The following is a 22,153-nucleotide window of genomic DNA, read 5'->3' as shown; positions in this document are numbered from 1 at the left end:
TACTGGGCAGATGGTCAAACAGGTTGTCCAAAGGGGTTGTAGACTTTCCATCCTGTAAGATATTCATAACATAGTCAGACATAGTCCAAGACAACTTGCTCTAGTTGACCCTGTTTTGAGCAAGGGGCATGGACTAGATGGTGTCAAAAGTTCGCTTGAAACCTCAACCATTCTGTGAGGTTCTATATGAAAGACAAATAATGACTACTGTGCTTTATGACTATACACAGCCTTCTTTTAATCAAGAAAATTTATCAATTTTACCTCTTCTTCCTTGCCTAAAACCTTAACATGTAAGTGTAAAAAATAAGCTCCGCTTTTCTATGTATATGCTAAGGTCAGAAGTAAAGTGTCTCACTGTCATCATTTTATATGAGTTCAATTCTAGTAATCTGCAATCTTTAAAATCCAAGTTAATGCTAGTAGTTAAAAATGCAGTTTACTCCTACTTGAATGCCAAGCATCAAATAGCTGCATAATATTTTTAACAGCATGATTCCTGTTTCCCCCCAGAAGTGCTGGACAGGGATCGATCATTTCATTGTTATCCTAATTATATCATTTACTTCTGAAAACACAGGCCCAACTTTACCCACAAATCAACATTTGTTTGAAAAATGAAATGTATTAGTCTTTTAGCATTTTTTCCTAGGTCTCCTGACACAGACTCAATTTCAGTATGATAAAAGTAGAGCTTAGTTTTCCTTTGCTTTCTGTGTCATTCCTTCCTCTCTGTAAAAATGCTGCTACCCTTTCTATTGATTACAACACCAAGCCCTTTTTATGCCTCCTCTGTTCTTCACTCCTTTTCTTAAACCAACAACAGTTTCACAGCAGGATCTAAATTCCCCTTCCATTCCCTGACCATAACAAGCTTTCCACAGTCAAATATCTGATATATTTCCATGACCATCCAACTAAATGACAAACACCAAGGCATGAATGCAGTCCTAAAGTACAGGATTTGTGGAAACAAAAGAAAACAGGGTAGCGACAAATGTCTGGCTTCCTTTACCTTGTCAGAAAGATTACTTGACTTCCAGTTCTATCTCTTTGCTTTGGGTTTGCTCCTGATCTTTCCAAATATCTCCTAATGAGCGAGCTGTTAGCAAATTCTACCATGCCAAGGCTTGGGTTCCAAACAAGAGCTTGCTTACTCTCTTGCACTTCTGCAAAATTCCTTTGAATAACACATACCAAACAGAAAAAAATATTTTATTCATTTTTTTTTTTTGTGCGTGTGTATGTGCTAATTTATAGCATTCTGCCAGGTGAGTAAATTAAATGGCTCCACAGAGGGATTCAGCAAATGCCAAATTGCACCAAACCTCATGCAAGGAACCTCATAGGAGTTTGCAGAGACTAGGGTAAGTTAGGTAAGGAATCACCTTTCTTTGACAGTAAAATATGAAATCACCTCTCCTTTTCTTACAAAATAGTGGCATGAGACTATTTATAATAGTTAACTCTTGAGAATATTCAGTTGCAGCTTTGAGCTTGCAATCTGCAACTGTTTGGTTAAACAGTTGGGAAGGAATCTATACACATGGAAGTTATTATCTCATGGCTTTTTATAACTTCATTACTAAATATCAGTGATAATCCTTCCAAACTCATTCTCATTGTAAATAGAAAATTGTAATCTAAATGTATGCATCTGTATTTTTTATGATATAGTTCCATCAAGTTGTTTTTGCAGGTTATTTCTTTTAGAAAGAAAAGCTAAACCACACTGAAAATCACAACAGCAAACTGCACAGTTCCAGTCATACATACCTGTGATCATACTTGATATGATTAATGGCAGAATGATGAGTTTGAGCATTCTCATCAGCACCTCCCCAGGAAAGGAAAAGTAGAATTTATCCAAGTTAGACAGCTTGCCGTATTCCCGTACCAGCATGCCAACTCCAATACCTAAAAGACATATTAAAAATGCAACATGACTTAGCTGTAATTTATAAGGGAGATGTGGAGAAGAAGGAAGAAAAAGAGAAGGTAAATAAATCAAAAAAAGTGAACATTAAACACATTTTTATCACTGTGGTGGAACTTCTAAAACAAATCCTTTAGGTATTCCTTTTCTGTTCTATATATTGTGATAGTAACAGTAATAAACACCACAAATAATTGTGAATTTGGAAGATTTCTTAGATGTGTCTTTGGAAATATCTTGATTATGCCTTCTGATTATCAGTCCAGTCCAGTGGTGACTTTTTACCTGTTTACACTAGCATCTGAAGATCCCAAGCTGTCATTAATAAATTAATATAATAAATAAGCACTGTCGCACATTAAAAAGGAAGTGGTATGATAGAGTACTTTGGATGCATTGTTGAAAATATATCTATGCAGCAGCAATAGTTTCAGTATTTACCACTGTACATAACCAGAAAAGAGCATGACTACAATTAATAACTACTAAATTAATTTAATGATTTCAAGGAAACTGATCAAATAAAATAATATTCTGCATATTTCACGCTCATTCTTCTACACGACCAATCTACAAAATATTAGACTACGAGTATAATCAGTAATTCAGCCATGATGCAAAGCACTTTGTATTCTTATTATCTTTGGATTCAATGAATTATTAAATAATTCTAGCTTCTGAACAAAATAAATCATAGGCTGAAAGACAAATTTCTTCATTTTGATGTGCATTATGCTCATTTTCTATTTTAACATGAGGTAAAAAGTGAAAATCACTGGTATAGGAAATGTGTTCATCAGTGTTTTCAGAAAGCAGTACAAATGTTGTTTTCTTAAGCAACTGCAGACTCATAATTTGAATATACTCTTGAATTCATTATTTTGCGTTGCACTTTCATAAATTATATTTTACTTGCTTACTCTTTATCCTTTCTTTTCATTTTCCCAGTCTGGGTTCACAGAAATAAGTAAAACATTACACAAGTGTTTCCCATAAGTGTCTTAAATACCATCTCTACTACAGACATTGTTTTAAAAGGAAACATCATTATCATACATGAACTTTGAACTGTATTAGTCCTGGCTAGTTGGAACATTGAGAGACCCAAATTCTAACTAGATTTGATATGAGACAAGGCCACTCAAAAGCTTTCACTACCCATTGAGTGGTGAAAGGTTTTTTTCATATTAATAGCCTCAATGAAGTTATTAACAGACTCACTGAAGTTAATGGAATTGCTTAAATCCCTTTGGGTTTTGGTGACGTCAGTGATGTATATTTTGCAACACAAAAGCAAAAAAAGGTGCATCCAGCTTACTTTTACCATCCTCATTGACTCATGTAAACTTGCAGCATCCCAGGAAAGCTAGTAGGGCCCAAGCCAAACTTGCCTCTTCCCTCAGTTTTATTTTTGATGGTACACAAGGCATTTAAGTTAGATATTGTAACATGACTAAAGAGGCTGATAAGACAGGCCCCTCATTTTAAGTGATTGAAACTGTAGAAGCAAACAACACCAGCAGGTTCAAAAACAGATTTAGGCAAATCCACAGACAACTGGTCTGTACTGTTGGTACTGAAAAAAATAGATAGGGATCCCATATTCAGTAGTGTACTATAGTAGAAACTCATTAATGTTCTCATATAGAAAGCAGGAAATTTTGAAAAAAATCTTCCCTAAAGATTCACCATGGGGGTGGTTTGTGATAGTTCTGTTGTCTAACTGGATGTTAGTTGACACAAAAATGTAAACTAGCTACTTTCACAGAATTTTCCTCTGATAGCACAGAAAGACAATGAACTGTCCTCTGTTCTGCACTTGCAGAAGCAAAATGAAGGAAAATAGAAGCAGATTATAAATTCCAACCAAGTCTTTACTGCTAATAAGGAAAATGAACATGTTAACATGTTTCCAGGCAAATGGGAGCAACTATTAAGATTTTTGATTGGTGTGTTCTTTTCCAGTGAACAAAGACAGCTTAAACTCCTTGCAACACATTGAATCTTAATAGTCTTGAAGATATTTGCAATATTATGTAAATGCCCTTGATCTACGAACGATAAGACACAATGCTCTCTACTTCTAACCTAGTGCTAAGCTAAAAGTGTTGAAAATAATTAATCAGCACTCTGAGATAAGCCCAAGAAAGATTACTCAGCTTGTAAAATGGTTACATGTTTTGAAGTAAGTTACTAAGATTTTGATCCTGCAAATACCAGTGTAAACAGCTGAACATAAGCATATAAGTATTCTCCCTGACTTCAGACTATTCACACAATTAAGACAGACATATGCTTAAATTGCAGCAATACTAAATTGTATTATTATAAGAAGTTGTTCAATTACATTTTATGATAAGATACGGGGCATTCTACTTTACATACTGGATACAGCTGTCAGGTTGATGTACAGCTGATTCTGCATTTCTGAAGCTTGCAAGAGATTTACAACAGTGAGGAAGTATGTGCCTTTCCCTAGATGCTGCTCCCTTCTTCATCACACAGCACAGTGGAAGACATCTTCCTTTTGCATACCTTGACACAAGGTAAAGAGTATTCCCATGCCAAACAAGATTACAGACATGTACCTGTAGCAACCTCCATTTTAACCAGACTCCCCCACTCCTGCTCTGATCCTACCAAGCTGGTGTTGCAAATGGCTCTTGATGCTAGACATATTCCTCACAGAGTCTTAATAAAGATGGACATACACAATGTATTATCCGTGACAGAAACAGGCAAACCTTGCCCAGAGTAGTCAGAAATGTGCCTTCAAATGAAGCGTTAGCCTACAGGAAGGAATATCACAAGCACTGTGCAGATGCGCAAACTGAAGATGTCTAGCACTAACTCAGGTGATTCTGAGTTTTGTCTATCTTCAGGTTATACCCTAGATGTTTTAAAGGAAAAAAAAAAAAAAAACAAAAGATAATTATGATACAAAGAAAGGGGGATACTTGTGATCCACTGCATTTTGAAATAAAGTTGATGAAAACATATTTTGCCTCCTTTTCCTGATCAGGAGTGACCAAGACATTTTGTAACTACGTGCCAAGTGGCAACTGTAATATTGGACCAGCTGGAAAGTTTGATCATTATACATTTAGTAGGATTACTATAAGGTAGAACGATTCACCCTCATGTTCATTCTTCAGAGGTCGCTTTTCTACTTCTTTGAATTTTACTACGAAAACCTTTCAGGTCCTCTCAAAAATTTACCAGAGTTTCCTTATGCTTTTTTGCTTGTATACCTGTAATAGTGTTTTTTGTTGTTGTTGTTGTTGTTTGTTGTTTTGTTTGTACTGTTTTGTTGAGGGTATTACTTATCTAGTAACAATAATTGCATTGTTGCTTTCACTTCCATGTTCACACTATTATTTTTTATCAGACACGGCAACCATATCCATATTAACTTCTGCACAATAACAAAACACAGTAAAATGCAGCTACCATTTAAGTGGAAATAGCACCTACCATCTGCTGTTAGAATTTAGCATGGGAAAACAGGAAGAATTTTTTTTGGTAGCAGTAACAAGAGTTGGTTAGTAAGCAGAATAAATTTGCTTACGTACTGGAACTGGATGATTATAGAACTTTTTGATCCTCATCTCAATAACCAACTCGCTGGAATTTTCTTCCTGGGAATTCTAACACACAAAAAGAAGTGTGACCCAGCAGGAATATACTTCACGTGGTCACTACTGTTATTAACATCACACCAATTACAGCAACCCTGAACAAGTATAAATGAAAGTCTTGTAAAATGTTATTTTCTCTATATGAATGCTACTCATACTCCACTATTTGTGAAAATAATTCTTACATGTGTAATTACATCTCAAAACTACAAACTCTACAGTAGGCAATGCCTCTACTATTTGTTTTTTCCTGTCTTTTTATCTGTTTAACATTTATGTAATATTTTACTTCTTCCTTTCTAAAGTGCTGAACATCATTTTTCCCCAATTTCCCTCTTCCTCCTTCCTCAGTTTCAGCCACTCTTCTTCTCCACGATAAACTGTTTTTATTTCCTTTCTACCTTCTCTCCTTGCTTTTCCTTCTTGCACATGTGGCTAACTTAGGTTAAGATTATTACTGTAATAGTAATCCTCCACTTACTGCTTAATTGCACACACCGTTTAGGGTCCAGACTTCTGCAACAGCAGGCATAAGGGAATGAAGGTGCGTAAACAGTACAATCCCATGGCTTTAATTTTCTGAGGAAAATTTACCCTTTCAACTGTGCATCAACACTACATACTGTATAACATGGTATCTACACTTTCCCTCCCAGAAAATACTAACGCAGAAAGTGAAAGCTGTAGTTTGCGTCCTCGTGACTGCAAAGCATGAAGCAGCCAGAGAAGGCCACATCTGTCTGACCCCATAAGCAACAACAAATGCCCTGGCATTACTCACCCAAGTAGCAGAGTCTTTCAGCAAACTTGGTAACAGACAGAAAAATATTCAAAAAGGGTTAAAAATGCAAACTAAGAGAAGATAGGGGTGAGGAAGAAAAAAGGATCTGAAGAAAACCACAAAAACTGAGTACACCAAAAGAAATCTGTTACTACCCATCTTCCAGACAGTCCCATGAGTCACAGCATAAAAATCTAGAGGGAATATACTTTTCTTTGTCGGATGACCCAATTCTTCTGTTGTGTTACCAAAGAAAAGGGGAGCAGTACCTGGAGCTGACTGCACTGCAGGTAGCACTCGGTCAATCGATCACACCTACCAGCCCTTAAGCTTTTCAGAACCTGAAAGATGATGGCTATATGAGAACATGACAGAACCAGTCAGCCTTGCGTACGCCTATGTAGTGTGTAAACCACAGAAATCAGTCAAAATGTGTCCTGGGAGACTACTAAGTTGTAGGTTCTGCAGAGCTGCAAAGGTACCTGTGACGTTTGGGCATCTGGTGAAAAATCATTAATCAGCACCTAACTAGTAAAAGTATGTCTTTTTCCATATTGCTGTGGTTTTTGTTTGGTTTTGTTTTTTCCTTCCCTGAAACTTTCTCTATGGAAAATGGCATATTATTTGCATGGGAATGACTACAGAATTATTACATTTCTCTTATAGTAGTATGCTGCAGTTCATGACATAGATTTGGAAATGAGTAAGAAAAGAAACACCCCCTTGTTTAAACAAATTTCATAATCTCTGGGCTTATCTGTACTAGCTTACATGGGGAATGTCACAGATAATACTACAGTTACTGTAAACTTGCCAAAACATGCTGTCCTCAGCAGCCATGTGAGCCACTGCATGTAGAGACTACTTGCAATTTTTTCTGTATCGTAGACAGTGATACAGAAAAAAACTTAAGGACTTAGCCATAACAACTTGGGATTCAACACAAGTCAGATCTCAAATTTAAAAACTCAGAACCACTAGAGTAGTTGAATTCAGTCAGGACATGCAGTATGAAGTGACTGTAGTTAACTGTTTTATGTTATTATCATTGTGGCTTAAACACTCTGAAGAACATGGTATCTTGGAGAACAAGATGACAAGACATTTTGTGGCTTGACTTTCTTTACTTTCACTCACAGGCCAAAAACTCAGAATTTAGAAATAAGTAAGCAAAGCCCATGCAAAGACATGCCTGGTTCTACATCTGATTGGAAGAGAACATAAGCCAAAATTCAATACTTAACAGGTAGGACTCCCTATTATGTTATTTGCACTTACGGATGACAACACTGACACAGGGCTGCATGATGTTAATTGAGAGGATTTCTCACTCCACCAGTGTGCATGACACCACAGAAACTGCAAATCATCTCCAACTCTCACTGCGTTATCATTGGAAGGATCCTTAAGAATGAGCTATGAAGAAGATGAGGGAATAAATAAATAAATCCAGTGTATATTTCTGGAGAACAACCAGTCATTTTGTAAATGACTGAATTACACCATGCCCCTCTCTGAAAAAAAAAACACAACATGGTACTTCTTTTTCCTGTTTGCCTGTAATTTCGGCATGTAGAAACTCTTTTTCAATGGAGCAGAGATAGAGATTCTGTCTGATGCTGATAGACAGTGGGAGAATTATTTAACTCTGATAATGGTTAAAAGAAAGATTAAAAAATGTGGGTGTGGTTCAATTCTGATATTATTTAATTGTACTGTAGCAACAAAGTGATAAAACTCTTTATATTTTCATATGCTGTTCACATGACAGACTAAAATACTTGTGGGTCTTAATTGTGTTATCTTTATAGCAGATGATTCACAAGACAGATAAAGCTGGCAAACAAAGTTCACTGACTTAGTCTGAAACACAATACAAAACATTCAATATAAACATGACAAATTGCAGCGCAATATATTTGGAATCTGTGATACTGACAGAGTCTTTTAGCAATATTTTATAATATCTGTTTTGTTTCTGCTCTCTCTAAAGTTACTGTAATATTACTGGCTGTTTCTTAACTACAAAGGAGTACAAAGTACCTAACCTCAAAACAGTCAAATGGAGGGTGTAGAATATTACAGTAAAACTATTAATGTAACTCTTTGGATTAATTTTAACCCTTTGTAACATTATGCATTTCACACTGTTTCACATTTTACGTGACAGTTAATATTCTTTCTAATAAACAAAGTGATGTTGGCTGAAGAAAAAACAAGATTCTTAGAAAACTGTAGGCAACTACTAAGGTAGGATTTAGAGTTACCAGGTTTAATTGTATGGCAACAGAGCTTAACTCTTCATATGCTGGTGTTGCCCAGGCTATCGTCTTAATTGCAAAGATGAGTAAAGAAAAGTCCTCTCGCAAAACCTTCCAGAAGAATACAGTCCCTAAGTCAGACCATGGTCTACTGAAAAATGTTTAGCCGGAATGTACTGAGGAAGGTATGCTCATTCCTCACCTGTGGTGAGACCCCCTGGGTCTTCTTGGTGATTAACCTGCTGTGGGTTGTAAATTCCTTTACACAAGCAACACAATGTCAACTGATTGCAGAGTGAAGAAAGTTCAGGTGGGCAATGACTCCCTGTGATGGACCTGTAGGAATGAAGGCAAGGTGGAGTACTGGCCAGAGGAGAATAACCAGCTTCTCCAGTGTGGCATATCCCCCCAACTGCTCACAGCAGGTATGAAGGGTTTTGCAACCATTAAAATCGTGTAATTTCTACTTTCTGTGCTGCAGGAGCCTGCGGCAGTGTCATTGATTAGGTGGACCAGCCACTCTCACTGAAGCCCTGCACAAGAGCCACTCCACCTGTAGTCAAACCAAGGGTGGTTATATTAAGAATGTATTTCACTCAGCCAGGAAAAGGGAAATAACAGGTAGTCTTGTCTTCTGCAATTTCAACTGATCACAGTTATGCAGAACCAGTGATCCCAAAGAACTGCAATGCACAAACTGAAAAACAGTATGATAACCTAAAAATCTTTCCTATTGGAGTCTAAGTTTCTTTCATTTTATTTCTGTGTACTGTAGGTGAACTTCATGGATAAGTATGTTCCAAATGTTTTCAGTATGCAGATGTAGTTTCTATCTGAGAAAGTCATAATAAAAGAATAGTTGAAGAAAAAAACTTTAGTGTTTTATCTCTATATACATATCAGTGCTCTAGTAAGAACTGCCTTACAGAACTTAACTACACGGTCCATTAACATACTGAAGAAATACAGAGAAGTGTGAATAATCCATTCCTCAGTTAGTCCTTAACTCTCTTCAGATAAGTGAAGCTGCATCAGATATACAATTTGGCTCTTTCATAGTTTTTCCAGAAACTCAGTATAAGACTGAAGTATAAGACTCACAAATCTAGCATAATAAATATCATACTATAAAGATTATGTTATAAATTAATTGATCTGGGGAAGAAATACAATTGTTTCCCAGCAGCTATACAACCTACATTTCCTAATGCGCTTGGATGTATTTTGGTGAAGGTACTGTTCTGTTGGCGAATACTGTGAAAATACAGATCTACACTTAATGTGTACATATTGAACCTCAATACATTTTTTAAGCTCGAAATTGCAACAATCAGATGACAAACCTATCTTCCCAAAACTAAATGCAGCACCAGGAAACCCATCCATCTTTAAAGTAGAGTATGATATGGAGTAGAAAGTCTATAAAAAATGATGTGACCTGAAGCAGCAGCAGACAAGATGTGGTAACGCAAGAGGTATCTTTCAGTCTCACATTCCCATGTTTACTGTAAAAGTGAAATGCAATGTGACAATGGTAACTTGCTCTTCTTCTTCTGCAGACCTTCCCCATGACTCTTTTTAACTGTCACTTCAAAAAACAATACCATTCTCCTCCACCCCAGCCATCTATAATTTGGGAGCCCTCTTTGACTATGGACTCTCTCTTCTGCAGTCATCTAGAAACATCCAGATCTTCTTTCTTCCTCAATGTATCCAAATCCACAATTTCATATAGCAGTGCTATGTGTTTCACTTGGACCCCTTCTACAACTCATTTCAGACATTGTCATGTACTCACTTCTGGCATTCCTGGTGCCTAACACATTGCTTATGTGGCCTAGCATATTACCCTGCAAACAATATCATTCCAATACCACCCAATAAATTACAAATCCTCACTCCTTCCTGTAAAAACCCAGTGATCATCTGTTCTTTTTCTATAATATTTACATACTCTGCCAAAACTGTTTCAGCACCTTCATATATCTGGTTTATTAGCTCAATAGAACACATCAGAAAAAACTTATCTTCAGTTAAGACCACTGAAACACACAAGAAACTAAATGGTTAGCCATGGTATGAGAAAGGTGAAAGGCTAGTAATTGGAAAGACTCGCCAGATTCTGCCCCTTGTTACAGCTTCTGTTTTAAACTATGATGAGAGGAAAGGACAGTAAACAGGACAGACTGTTCTAGCTGTCCTCTTGCTGGAAGGACAGTGGAAAGATTCTGACTGTAATAAATTGAGATAAGCAGCCCGAAAGGCAATTTAGTGGTATCTAAAGAGAGATTGATAGTGACATGCAGAAACATCGTTATTCTGAAACTAATTTAGACATCACAATGTTAAGAAATCAGAGATACGACCTAGAAAATTAGTTCAGATTAAGCAAGGCCAGGTTGGTTGTCATTCCAAAAGCATTAAAGGAACAAGAATGGCTATTTTGAAACATATTGTGAGAACAGTGTTAGATTACCTATAACCCTGGAAAATTTTCATCATATGTCACATTTAATCTAACATGCTATCAGGTTCTCATGGAATGTGCAATACTTGGAAGGTAGACAGAAAAATGAATCTGGAACATCAAGTCCAATACAGCCCAGATCTTCACCTTAATATATGATACAGTGATGGTCTTCAGCACTTCTAAACACTATAGACAAACAAATATGTATGCTCACAGCATGAGATACTGACTGGGGGAGGGGGGGGGGGGGGGAGGAGGAAGAAACCCTTCCACAGGCTCTCAGAGGCTTCTATAAGATTTACAAACAGTACATATATTGTCTGTGAGTAATCTCAACCTCAACATTACCTGTATTTAGAATGTATTACGAAAAAGTGTCTTTATACTTAATTAAGATGTAATGGAAAACAAAAAATATTTTTGTATGTACATCTCAGTATTTTCCCTTAAATAATATTAAAAAAAAAAAACAACAGAAACTGAAATATTTAGCTGATATTAGTAATGGTGTTATTGTTTCAAATAGGACGGTGTATTTCACTTATTTGTTAGCTTTACTGGCTAAGTGCAAAGAACCCAGAAGCTAACTCCTTCTAAAGCTTCGTTTGTTTAAAGGCTCAGATTTTAGTGACTGTTTCATTTCACTCACATAAAGGGAAAAATAAGTTTTATGTTAAAACACATATTTTTCTATGTTAAAGAAAAAAAAGGGACACAAAACCCATGGACAAGAGGAAAACACCTTATATGCTAAAAGAAGGAAAAAATGTTGGATTTAATTTGCTTAAAAGCAGTTCAAGAGTTATTAGTTTACAGAAGGGACAATGCATTGCTTCGGCTTTCTTGTATTTGTTAACTGATTTTCTGGTCTCAGCACATTTTGATCATCAGAAATATGTGAAACTCAGATGAAGCCACTGGCTATTCTGCATTTTACTTTCTATACTGAAGTCAGACATTCTTTCAGAGTTGGAGGGCTTCTCACATTTCTGAGCAGAACCCGTCCTGTGTCAAACTACAAAGTGTGATAGAGAAGAACAGGCATTAAAAAAGCATTAAAGCAGATCCTCCTAGAAGCTATGCTAAAACACATGGAAAATAAGGACATGACTGGTTACACCCAGCATGGCTTCACTAAGGGCAGATTGTGCCTGACAAAGCTGGTGGCCTTTAACAATGGGGTTACAGTGTTGGTGGATACGGGAAGAGCAACTGACATCATCTACCTGGACTTGCACAAAGCATTTGACACTGTCCCCCATAATATCCTTGTTTCTAAATTGGAGAGACATGGCTTTGACAGATGGACCACTTGGTGGGTAAGGCTTTGGCTGGATGGTTGCACACAAAAAGTTGTGGTCAATGGCTCAATGTCCAGGTGGAGATTATTGATGAGTGTTGTTCCTCAGGGGTCAGTAATGGGACCAGCACTATTTAACATCTTTGTTGGTGACACAGAGAGTGAGATTGAGTGCACCCTCAACAATTTTGCCAATGACACCAAGCTGTAGTCAATACACTGGAGGGAAGAGATGCCATCCGGGGGGACCTGGACAAGCCTAAGAGGTAGGCCTCTGCAAACCTCAGGAGGTTCAACGAGGCCAAGTGCAAGGGTCTGGGTCAGGGCAATCCCAAATACAGATACACGCTGGGGGGGAGAATGGATGGCGAGTAGCCAGTGAGAAGGATCTGGAGGTGTTGCTCAACAAGAAGCTTAACATGAGCCATCAATGTGCGCATGCAGCCCAGAAAGCCAACCATATGCTGGGCTGCATCAGAAGCAGCGTGGCCAGAAGGTTGAAGGAGGTGATTCTCCCCCTTTGCTCTCCTGAGACCTCACCTGGAATAATGCATTCAGCTCTGGGGCCTTCAGTATAAGAAGGACACGGATGTATTAGAATTAAGTCCAGTTGATAGAGCCACAAAAATGATCAAGGGGCTGGAGCACCTCTCCTACAAAGACAGGCTGAAAAAGTTGGGGTTGTTCAGCCTGGAGAAGAGCAGGCTCCAGGGATGCCTTATAGCAGCCTTCCCATACCTAAAGGGGATCTACAGGAAAGCTGGAGAGGGACTTTTTGTCAGGGAGTGTAGTGAGAGGACAAGGAGTAATGGCTTTAAACTAAAATAGGTTAGTTTTAGATTAGATATAAGGAGGAAATTTCTTACTATGAGGGTGGTGGGGCACTGGAACAGGTTGTCCAGAGAAGCTGTGGATGCCCCATTCCTGTAAGTGTTCAAAGCTAGGTTGGATGGTGCTTTGAGCAACCTGGCCTAGTGGAAGGCATCCATCCCCATGGCAGGAGTGCTGGAATTATATGATCTTTAATGTCCCTCACAACCCAAGCAATTCTATGATTATATGAAATCACAGCAGGAAAGCAGTCTTCTGAATTTTCATGCTACCACAGTTGATACTGGATGTCATCCTCACCTGTTATTCAATTCGAATTAATAAAATGCTATGCTTCAGAATTCAAGAAAGAAAACAGATATTTGCAGTACGCTCATACTCCTCGGAAATCACCAGGATAATAATTCTCTTGTTTTAGTAAATACCATTTTTTTTTCTGCTATGAATAAAAGAGCCCAATGAGCTAGTGTACTTCAAGGGTCAATTAATCTGCTTCATTGTTTATAACACTGACACTGTATTATTTAAGCAAAGACAAATGCTACAGGAGCCACTTTTTTTGTAAAGGTATGAGGGGGTGGAAATAGAATGAGTGAAGCATTAATTTATTTTCAGAATGGGCTCTTAATTTTTAAATTGCTCCTGTCAGGGACAGAAATAACTTATGGGAAGAACCTGAAAAATATTACAGGTTTATGAGGTTGAGATTCTGGGCTACATTTGTACAAGAAACTTTTCACCCTGAGAAGTATGTTGTGGTCCCTGGACTCAAGGCAGTCTCTCACCTGCAAGACGTCATCAACAGTCACATGTTACTGTTTCCCTTGTTGTCTTCAACCTGTAAGGCATTCATCCTTGTAAGAAGGCATTCATCCTTGTAAGAATGCACTTCCAGTAATGACAGTATGTGCAGACCCTGCTCTGATATGGGTGAATTTTAAAAGAACCACTGCTTTTAAAGGAAGCAGTCACATTCTCTTGTATCTGATTGTAGGAGGAGCTAAGCTTTTCTAGCTACAGTTGAATACACCAGAATTTATTTATTTATTTTAAACAGAGACCTTTGAAGGACCAAAAATATTACTATAGGAAGATGCTACAACTCAGTACTGTAAAAGAATACAACAATTTTAATTAAAATTAGAAAGAGCAAGTTTTTAGCATATAGACTGCTATGGTGATATCATAAAGCACATAAGAAAAGTTCTGACGGATGCTGCATTCATCAAATCCTGAAAAAAAAATGTACAGTTGCACTGCTCAAATTTTCTGCAACACTTATGTTGCAGATGGGAACTATGTATATTTTATACACCCATGTATATTTTATACACCTCCTTCCTCTCTCAGGCACCTCATCTCTACCTGATGCCAATGTTTCAAAATTCCTAATTTCTTTAGCTCTGCATTTCACCCATTCTCTGGCCGCCCCTTCCCCAGGGCTGTGCCCATTAGCCACCTTGGACAGCTCCTAGAGCTCTCCTTCATCAGCCACAGCTCTGTCGTCCTCCCTCCCATCAGCACCACACGTCTCCCTCCACATAGCAATGACAAAAAATCCTGTTTTTTCTTAAAATCTGAAGCATGAAGTATGACTGCTGCGAGCTATATATATATATATATATGAACAGAAGAACAAAGAAGAACAAAGGAGGAAGTTAATGGCAGAGTACAAAAAGATTCTTTGTTGCCTTCAACATAAATAGCTCTTAAACACCTTTGATAAACATGATTCTTTGACTGGCTGTAGAAAGGATACCTGTCATTCACAGCTCCTCTTGATTAATGGATCTAGCAAACTAGATATTGTATTTACTGTATCTGTTTTAGGATTATTTGAAGAATTTCTTAGCCCATACATGCTGTTGAAAATAAACCTTCAGCTATAGGCAAGCTCACAGGTACCTCAAGATCCAAATTTGTTTCAAAAGCCACACTCACCACACACATACAAAAAGCAAATTTATGAAAGCCAAATCCCTCAGTCATATTTTCCAACCGAAGAAGTATTGCAAAAAGATACTGTCCTAGCAGATATGATTAATACTTGCATTAGGGAAAAAAAAAGAAAAAAAAAAAGAAAAAAAAAAAAAAGAAAAAAAAAGAAAAAGCAACCTATTTGTGAACCTATTTGTGTTTTAGTTCGGAGTATGGAGAAAGACCTTTGCAGATTGCTATTGCAACTCAAGGTCTACTACCACATCCACTCAATCACTTACACTTTTCACTATAAGAAAAGAAAACCTGTTCTGCAGAAGAATTGCTCAGGAATACATGCTATTAGGCTATGACCCACAGACTAATCAATGAGTAAGTATTTACACATCACCAGCTGTTTACCTTCATGACTGGTTTGGCGGTATTGCAGCAGTGGCCTCTCAGAGATGAAGTAATGATTAAAAATAGATGCTCTCTGAGAATCCTATGAAGTGTGACTTAAACCCTCTCTTTTCAATTGTCCTTTGGAAACCTGTTTCAGGGTGAGTAACTTTCAGGGATATTTCTGGTTTACCGTGACTTGATTGTGCAAACTCAAAGCAATATAACTTTCTTTATTAAAGGCAGAAGGAACACTTGAAGTAAGCTGACTTCTAAATTGCTTTTGTTAGCTCAGCTGCTTTGGGTTCAATAAGGTCAGTGGAGCAAGAAGATGTAAGACATCCCTCCTGCAGTTATCTACAGGAGGCTGCTACTGTCCAGCACCTCTTCTTCTGCTTCCTAGAAAAGCGCAGTGAGTCAGAGGAGGCACAGATGCATCCAACCCTCATCTCTGAGTCAGTGGTCTGCACAGAGGATCCAGTGCATGCCTCCAGTATGTGCTAAGAACTAATGAACAATGAACTTCCAAGACCAAATATTCTGCCAAATCTCTCACTGTATTTATACAATCCCTAAGTCTCAGAATTAGCCCCAAATCTGAAATTCAGTTAATTTTAGACTCCAAATCTGAGTTCAGAGGTTTCTCTGCATCAGTTTGGTGGTCTGAAACAGAATCTCTGTGAAGGTATGACATAAGCTTTCAAGTATCAAGTGGTGTTTTCTTTGAGAATTATACATGAACAGGTATTTTCACCAAAAAGACATTGCATTGTTAAGATACTTTCTGTACAGACTTTAAATCATTCCCCCACTGTCGACTGCTTTGTAAAAGAAAGTCCAATGTTTTCAAAAATGTAAACAGCAACATACAGTTGAAAGCTTCAAATGCAACACACAAAGTAATTACCCTCAAAGGAAGAAGTGCTTGAAGTTCTGAGGGGGTCTCCCTGCCTCTTCAGAGATGAGCACAAAAAGCAATCAGGAAAAAATTTCAGCATAGCAAGGCTATGAGCAAAGACAGGCATACCTTGCTAGGATGCTGACTACAGCTTTGATAGTAATAAGCAAAACTCCTGATTTCATGATAGTGATGGAATATCAGATACTTTCCAATACAGCTGGACAACTTTTACATTAGGTTTCTACAACATGCTTCTTTTGGTATTTCCAGTCCTCACTCGTGCATACTTTTTAAGAATTGTCTGAACATATTTTCTGCCTTCAAAATCATGTGATATTCTTCTGCTTATGAATGTTGATCCTCCAGACTAAGTCAATAAATAAGCCTCAAAGCAATTTTTGAGAGTATATTAAAAAAGAATAAATACATGAGTTTGATTACAAAGTATTTGTGGACTCCAGGTATCTTAGAAATATTCCCAAACCTGTAAAAGATGACATGCAACGTAATTAAAGCCATCCTAACAGGTGTTTCACTATTCTCCTTGTATAATTTATTTCACCTTCTAGACATATTGAAAATACAACTGACACATAGCTTGTTGCATGTCATTTGGTCCAAAAATCAAGGATTATTTATAGAGACTAATTCTGTCATATTATAGAGCTCCCCTGAGTTCACGACTGTTAATTATAGTATAGCAGGCAGAGAAGTTCAAAGACACCAGAGGGATCTGTGTGTCTGTCACACTCTCTCAAGGTGCAAGCCCATTGGGTATTAAGGGAACTAAGGGAAAATTGTTCCCACAGTTCACACATTGCCAGGCTCTGGCTCTGTGGTACTCAGTTAGGGAAATCACATTTCAGTATGATCAGCCTGTAGGATCATACCACACATTTCAGTTCTACCAACATTCATTGAAAATGGTGAAAGGGAACTTTTTTGTCCGCTCTATAATTGGGAAATAAGTTTGACAGCTTGAAGAAGTGTACGTGAGAAAGTGACTGTACACAGATAAACAGGGACACAAATACACAGTCCTCCAGTTGTGATGAACAGATTTTCAATGTTAGCTCTTGGCAATTGGTATACAGCACTCAGAGAAATCTTTCCACACATTACAGAGGTGGAAAAGAAGTCTTTCAAATACTGAACATGTATACATATGTATACCTCTGATCACGGCTTATAAATAGCTGAGTAGAATTCCTAAAGGCTAATTCTCTCCTGAACAAGCATGCACGGAAATGGATACATTCCAACCACAATGCAAATCAGAAGAAATGTCACCTGAAAGAGAAGTATCAAACAGCAAATGCCACTAATGAAGCCGTGCAAGCAGCCCTTCCCTACAGAAGCAATGATGCAAAGGAAGGTCTCTTTGCTTAGTGTGAAAATAATCTCCAGAAGGAAACAAAGAAGGTGTGTGGCTAGGATGAAAATTATGTTCTACGGAAAAGTGTCTCTGGCCGAGTCATTTAACAGCTTCTCTTGGCCATTCTGCCCCCCTGTTCATCAGATGGCATTTAACTCATTCATTCCTCAGGAACTTGCCCAGCAAGCAGTGGAGCAATCTCATCTTTAAAATGGCACCCCAGAAACCCTCACTGAAAGAGGCGTGCCACTGCCAAACTTTCCTGGTCTCCTAGGCCACTGCAAGCACCCCAGAGCTGCTACAACGCTCTCCTGCAGCGGCCTCAGCCGCAACCAGGCTCCCACCTTCAGCCTAAGAGCAGGCACCAGGACCCCGGCTGGGTCCCCGTGGGGACCCCGGTCGAGCACGCCGTGCCCCCCGAGCTGCGCAAAGGCAGCCCTGGGCTGACCAGGGCGCCCTGCACCAAGGGCTCCCGTTTGTCCGGCGGCGCGGTGCTCCCGCAGATTCTCTCCTACGGCGGCTTTACCCCGCTAATGATCCCCTCGTTGTGACAAGCGCTAACGACGACAGGTGGCGGCGCGGGGCCGGGCCGGGCCAAGCCCCGAAGCCTGCCGCCGCGGCGCCCTGTCCCTGCAGACCCGCTCTCGGCAGCCGGGGCTGCGCCGCACCCCGGCCCCACCGTCCCCCTCCCCACCTCCTCGCTGGCGCTGATCGGGCGCCAGCCTGGCCCTGCAGTAGCCCTAAGGCAGGCAGGGCCGTGCCGTGCCGTGCCGGGCGGGGGGCGACAGCGCCGCGCTCCCTCCCTTTTTCCCGTTTTCCCTCTCTCCCTCACTCACCCAGCAGCACGGCGGCCACCGTGCTGAGCAGCAGCCAGTTCTTCCTCAGGAAGCCCGGGCAGCTGCATCCCTTCCTGCCCGCTTTCGCCATAGCAGCGGAGGGGCCTGGGGTGCGCCGAGAAGCGCCGAGCCGAGGGGCGCTGCCTGCTCGCTCGCCCGCTCGCCTGCCTCCGTGCGCTCCGCGCCGCTGCGCGCTTTCAGAGGGGCGGCGCAGCCGGGGCGCTCACCTGGCAACGGGAAAGCCCGGCCCTCCGCCCGCCCCGAGCCTTCCCAGCTCCTCTGCCCGCCCCTTGCCGAACCAAGCCGCCCCGACCGCACCGCGGCCCCCCCCCGCGCTGCCCCCTCGGCTTGCAGCCCCCTCCTGGCGGCCTGGGGTGCGGGGAGGGCTGGGTTCTCCCCTCTGACACCCTCCCAAGCCTCGCAGGGCTAGGCGAGGTGAGGAAAGGGTAAAGAGAGGAGCGAGGTGGCCCCCGCGTTTCGTGGCAGACCCCCCGCCAGAGGGGAGGTTGTCTCGCGGCACGGCTTGGAGCTCTGCAAGGGAGCTGGAAGAGGCCCTGCATCTCAGGGCAGAAGAGGTGGTGCAGGGTGTTGGTGGCTGCTGGCAAGCCAGCAGCACTTGCACCGGGGATAGCCTCTGATTAAATATCCAGGTGGAATATTCTGCCCTGTACTCCTGGTGGGAAAATCGAGGGAAGGGATTAGAGAAATGCTTCACAGGCTTTCCCACTGGGATTTTCCCCGGTGAGTTTAAGTATCTTACATGCAGAGAAGCATTAATTTCTCCATGTAGCTTCTTGGCAATGACATCCTTTCCCCTCACCCTGTAAGAACTACCAAAGCTTATATTATAGTGGGACCAGTTCCCTGTGGGGTTATAGCAGGGTTTTCAATACTTCTTTATATACGTGTGGATTCTAATTTTCAAGCATTAAAATCAATTGGTAAATAAAAGCCAACAGGAAAAAAACAAAAAGGCTGTAAGACTGCCGTTGTCTTACAGAAATTATGTGAGGGGCTAATAAGTAGAAGGCTAGTGGAGAAAGAAAGTTTAATTTATCTTTATTACACTTGACACTACACATTCCAAAAAACATGCAAGTGAAGCTTGTGAGATTTCTGTTTATGATGACTTGGTAACTACAGCCTGAGGGAGGTCGACAGAAAATGCTATTGAAATGCCTGCACGTTGCCTCTTCACATGGATCTGGTGGTTCTGAGTGACAGCCTGGGGAAAGACCCTGCTGAAACAAGGAAGAGCACTGAAATCCACCTGGCTGAGAAGCAAGTGCCATCAGCTGTTCCAAGTAATAAAACCTAGAGTCAGCTGCATAAATTTCTATTAAGACTTCTAAAAAGGTGGCCTTATTTTTCTAATGTGTTGAGCACCTGCAGTAATTTGTCTGCTTCTGTCACTATTAGGCAAATTTAATTAAAAAAGTAAAAGGAAGCCTAGAGGTAGAAGGAAGCAGATGATTAAGTATCATTTTAGCTTAATTAAATCATAAAAGGTTGAAGACCACTTAAAAGAAAAGCTGGCATATTACCATGATACAAAGAAAAAGAAAGAGTGAAACAAAAATAATTAATGCAAGGAAACAGTAAGAAATAGCATGTTGGCACCTAGAATGCAGTAAAGAAATGTAGCAAAGTATTACTGGCATCAATGAAACGTAGGAAGAAAAAGGCATCTGGTTTCAGGGTGAGTAGGGCCAGGCTAACCCAGTGCAGAAGAGCTGTGGTCCTGGTCCTCAGTGCCACACAGTCCATATTTTTTTGGTTTGAACATGACCTTGAAGAAAAGGAGCTGATAACTCTGAAGAAACTGGAAGAAACATTATAAAAATAAAAATAGGTGAAGCAAAGTTTTTTTTTAAAACATTCTGATGTGCAAACTGTTTTTTACTTGATGCTTCCTATTATAAAATGACAGACATTGGCTTTGATCCTGGATATAGAGTCAAGTTGGCAGTTTAAGTATGGGAAGCTAAAAAAAAAACAAATAAAAATGTCCCAATAAAATGGAAAAGAATCAAATGTACCCAAGCGCATGGATCACTCTTGAAATGTTGAAGTTATGTGAGACTTTGTGAGACTAGCTGTTCATATAGTTACTGAGCATACTACAGTAGCAAAAAAAAAAAAATCTAATTTAAATGTTTTTTAGCATTTTATTATTTCAAGGCATATAACTATGCAATACTTCATATGCAATAACTATGAAGTGGGTAGGATATACGTGTGAAAAAATGTCAATGCACTTCAAGAATGTAGATGATAGAATATAGTCTTTAACTAGATTGCTGTTACAAAGTCCTCAGAGTATACTGTGGGTAAATCTGTATGATTGACAATATGGTTTTGGTTTTTGTATTATTATTATTTTATTTTATTTTATTTTATTTTATTTTATTTTATTTTATTTTATTTTATTTTATTTTATTTTATTTTATTTTTTTCTGATGGAAGGTACAGAGGAATAAGACCTGGAAATTACAGCCTCTTTCTGGGAGTTGCATGTGTGATTCTTGATGGTTAAACTAATCCAGGTTACTTTGTTGTAGACCTAGGATCATACAGAAGTGCATGAATAGCTGTTATTTCATCGGTTATTACCACTTGTGTTGACCTGGTATGTATTTATCTCTGGGTCTCAGCATTCATTTCCAATCTGTAAAACTGTCTGAACAGCATCTTAAGTGAATTACTTAGGAACACAAGTAATTTCATGGCTAGGAATATTTTCAACATTTTGAGGCATTTGAAAGTTCCGGTTCTGGGAAAGGCAGGGAGGTCCTACATAAACATATAGAGCACAATGTAATGCACAGCATAGCAAGATTGCCTCTACATACACCTTAGAAATTACATATATGAAATTGCGTAATGAAAAAATGCTGAATTTATGGGGAGCCCTTTCACTGTTGTTTGTATTGCATTTTTCAAATGCATTGATATAACAAAAATATTTAGCAAAGATTTCTAAAAATCAGTGCTAATATTCTATGTAGAGTGCAGGTAGTCTAACTGGGTTGTTTTCTGTTTGTTTGTTGGTTTGGTTGGTTGGTTGTTTTTGTTTTTGTTTTTTTTTAACTTGGGACAAACCCACCAGATGGAAAGTTTGCAACTGCTTTTTTAATACCATAAAGCCAGGGAGCACATAGGAAATTTCAAAATAACAGACTAATTGTTTTTTGTCTAATACATATAGTCTTAATAAGAAAATTATGCAATTAAAAGGATGATATTTATAAGTACCATAAACATGTCCGGTTGTCATTCTATGGCACTGGACCAACTTGCTGCACTACCTTCTTTTATCATTAGAGTAACTGAAATTCTTTTGTCTTTGAAATACAATAACTTGAAGGCTATGATCTTTGTGCGGTTAGCTAAGCATAATCCACCAAGCATAGTGCTTTTTTCTCCAAAGTCCAGAATTGGGCTACTGACAAAGTTGCCTTGCTTTGGTTCCATTCTTTAGCTTTCTAGCCAGATGCAAAGGCTG

At 39.3% G+C, this 22,153-nt stretch overlaps 1 protein-coding gene across 1 annotated transcript in view; it reads right to left on the bottom strand.

Annotated features, from left to right (window-relative positions):
• SLC1A1 (solute carrier family 1 member 1) overlaps positions 1-18,854 on the bottom strand; it is a 60,107-nt gene extending 41,253 nt beyond the window's left edge. The window contains exons 1-2 of the mRNA XM_084504717.1: positions 18,649-18,854; positions 1,777-1,917 (exon numbers count right to left, since the gene is read on the bottom strand). Coding sequence (XP_084360843.1) covers positions 1,777-1,917; positions 18,649-18,739 — 232 coding nt within the window. The 5' untranslated portion in view covers positions 18,740-18,854. The remainder of the gene's footprint in view (positions 1-1,776; positions 1,918-18,648) is intronic.
• Between the last annotated feature and the right edge of the window lie 3,299 nt (positions 18,855-22,153).

The sequence above is a fragment of the Aythya ferina genome (assembly GCF_964211825.1).
Source record: "Aythya ferina genome assembly, chromosome: Z".
In the NCBI taxonomy this organism is placed as follows: Eukaryota; Metazoa; Chordata; class Aves; order Anseriformes; family Anatidae; genus Aythya; species Aythya ferina.
Note: the sequence above shows the minus strand (reverse complement) of the source record. Positions and strands in the feature narration are given on the sequence as shown.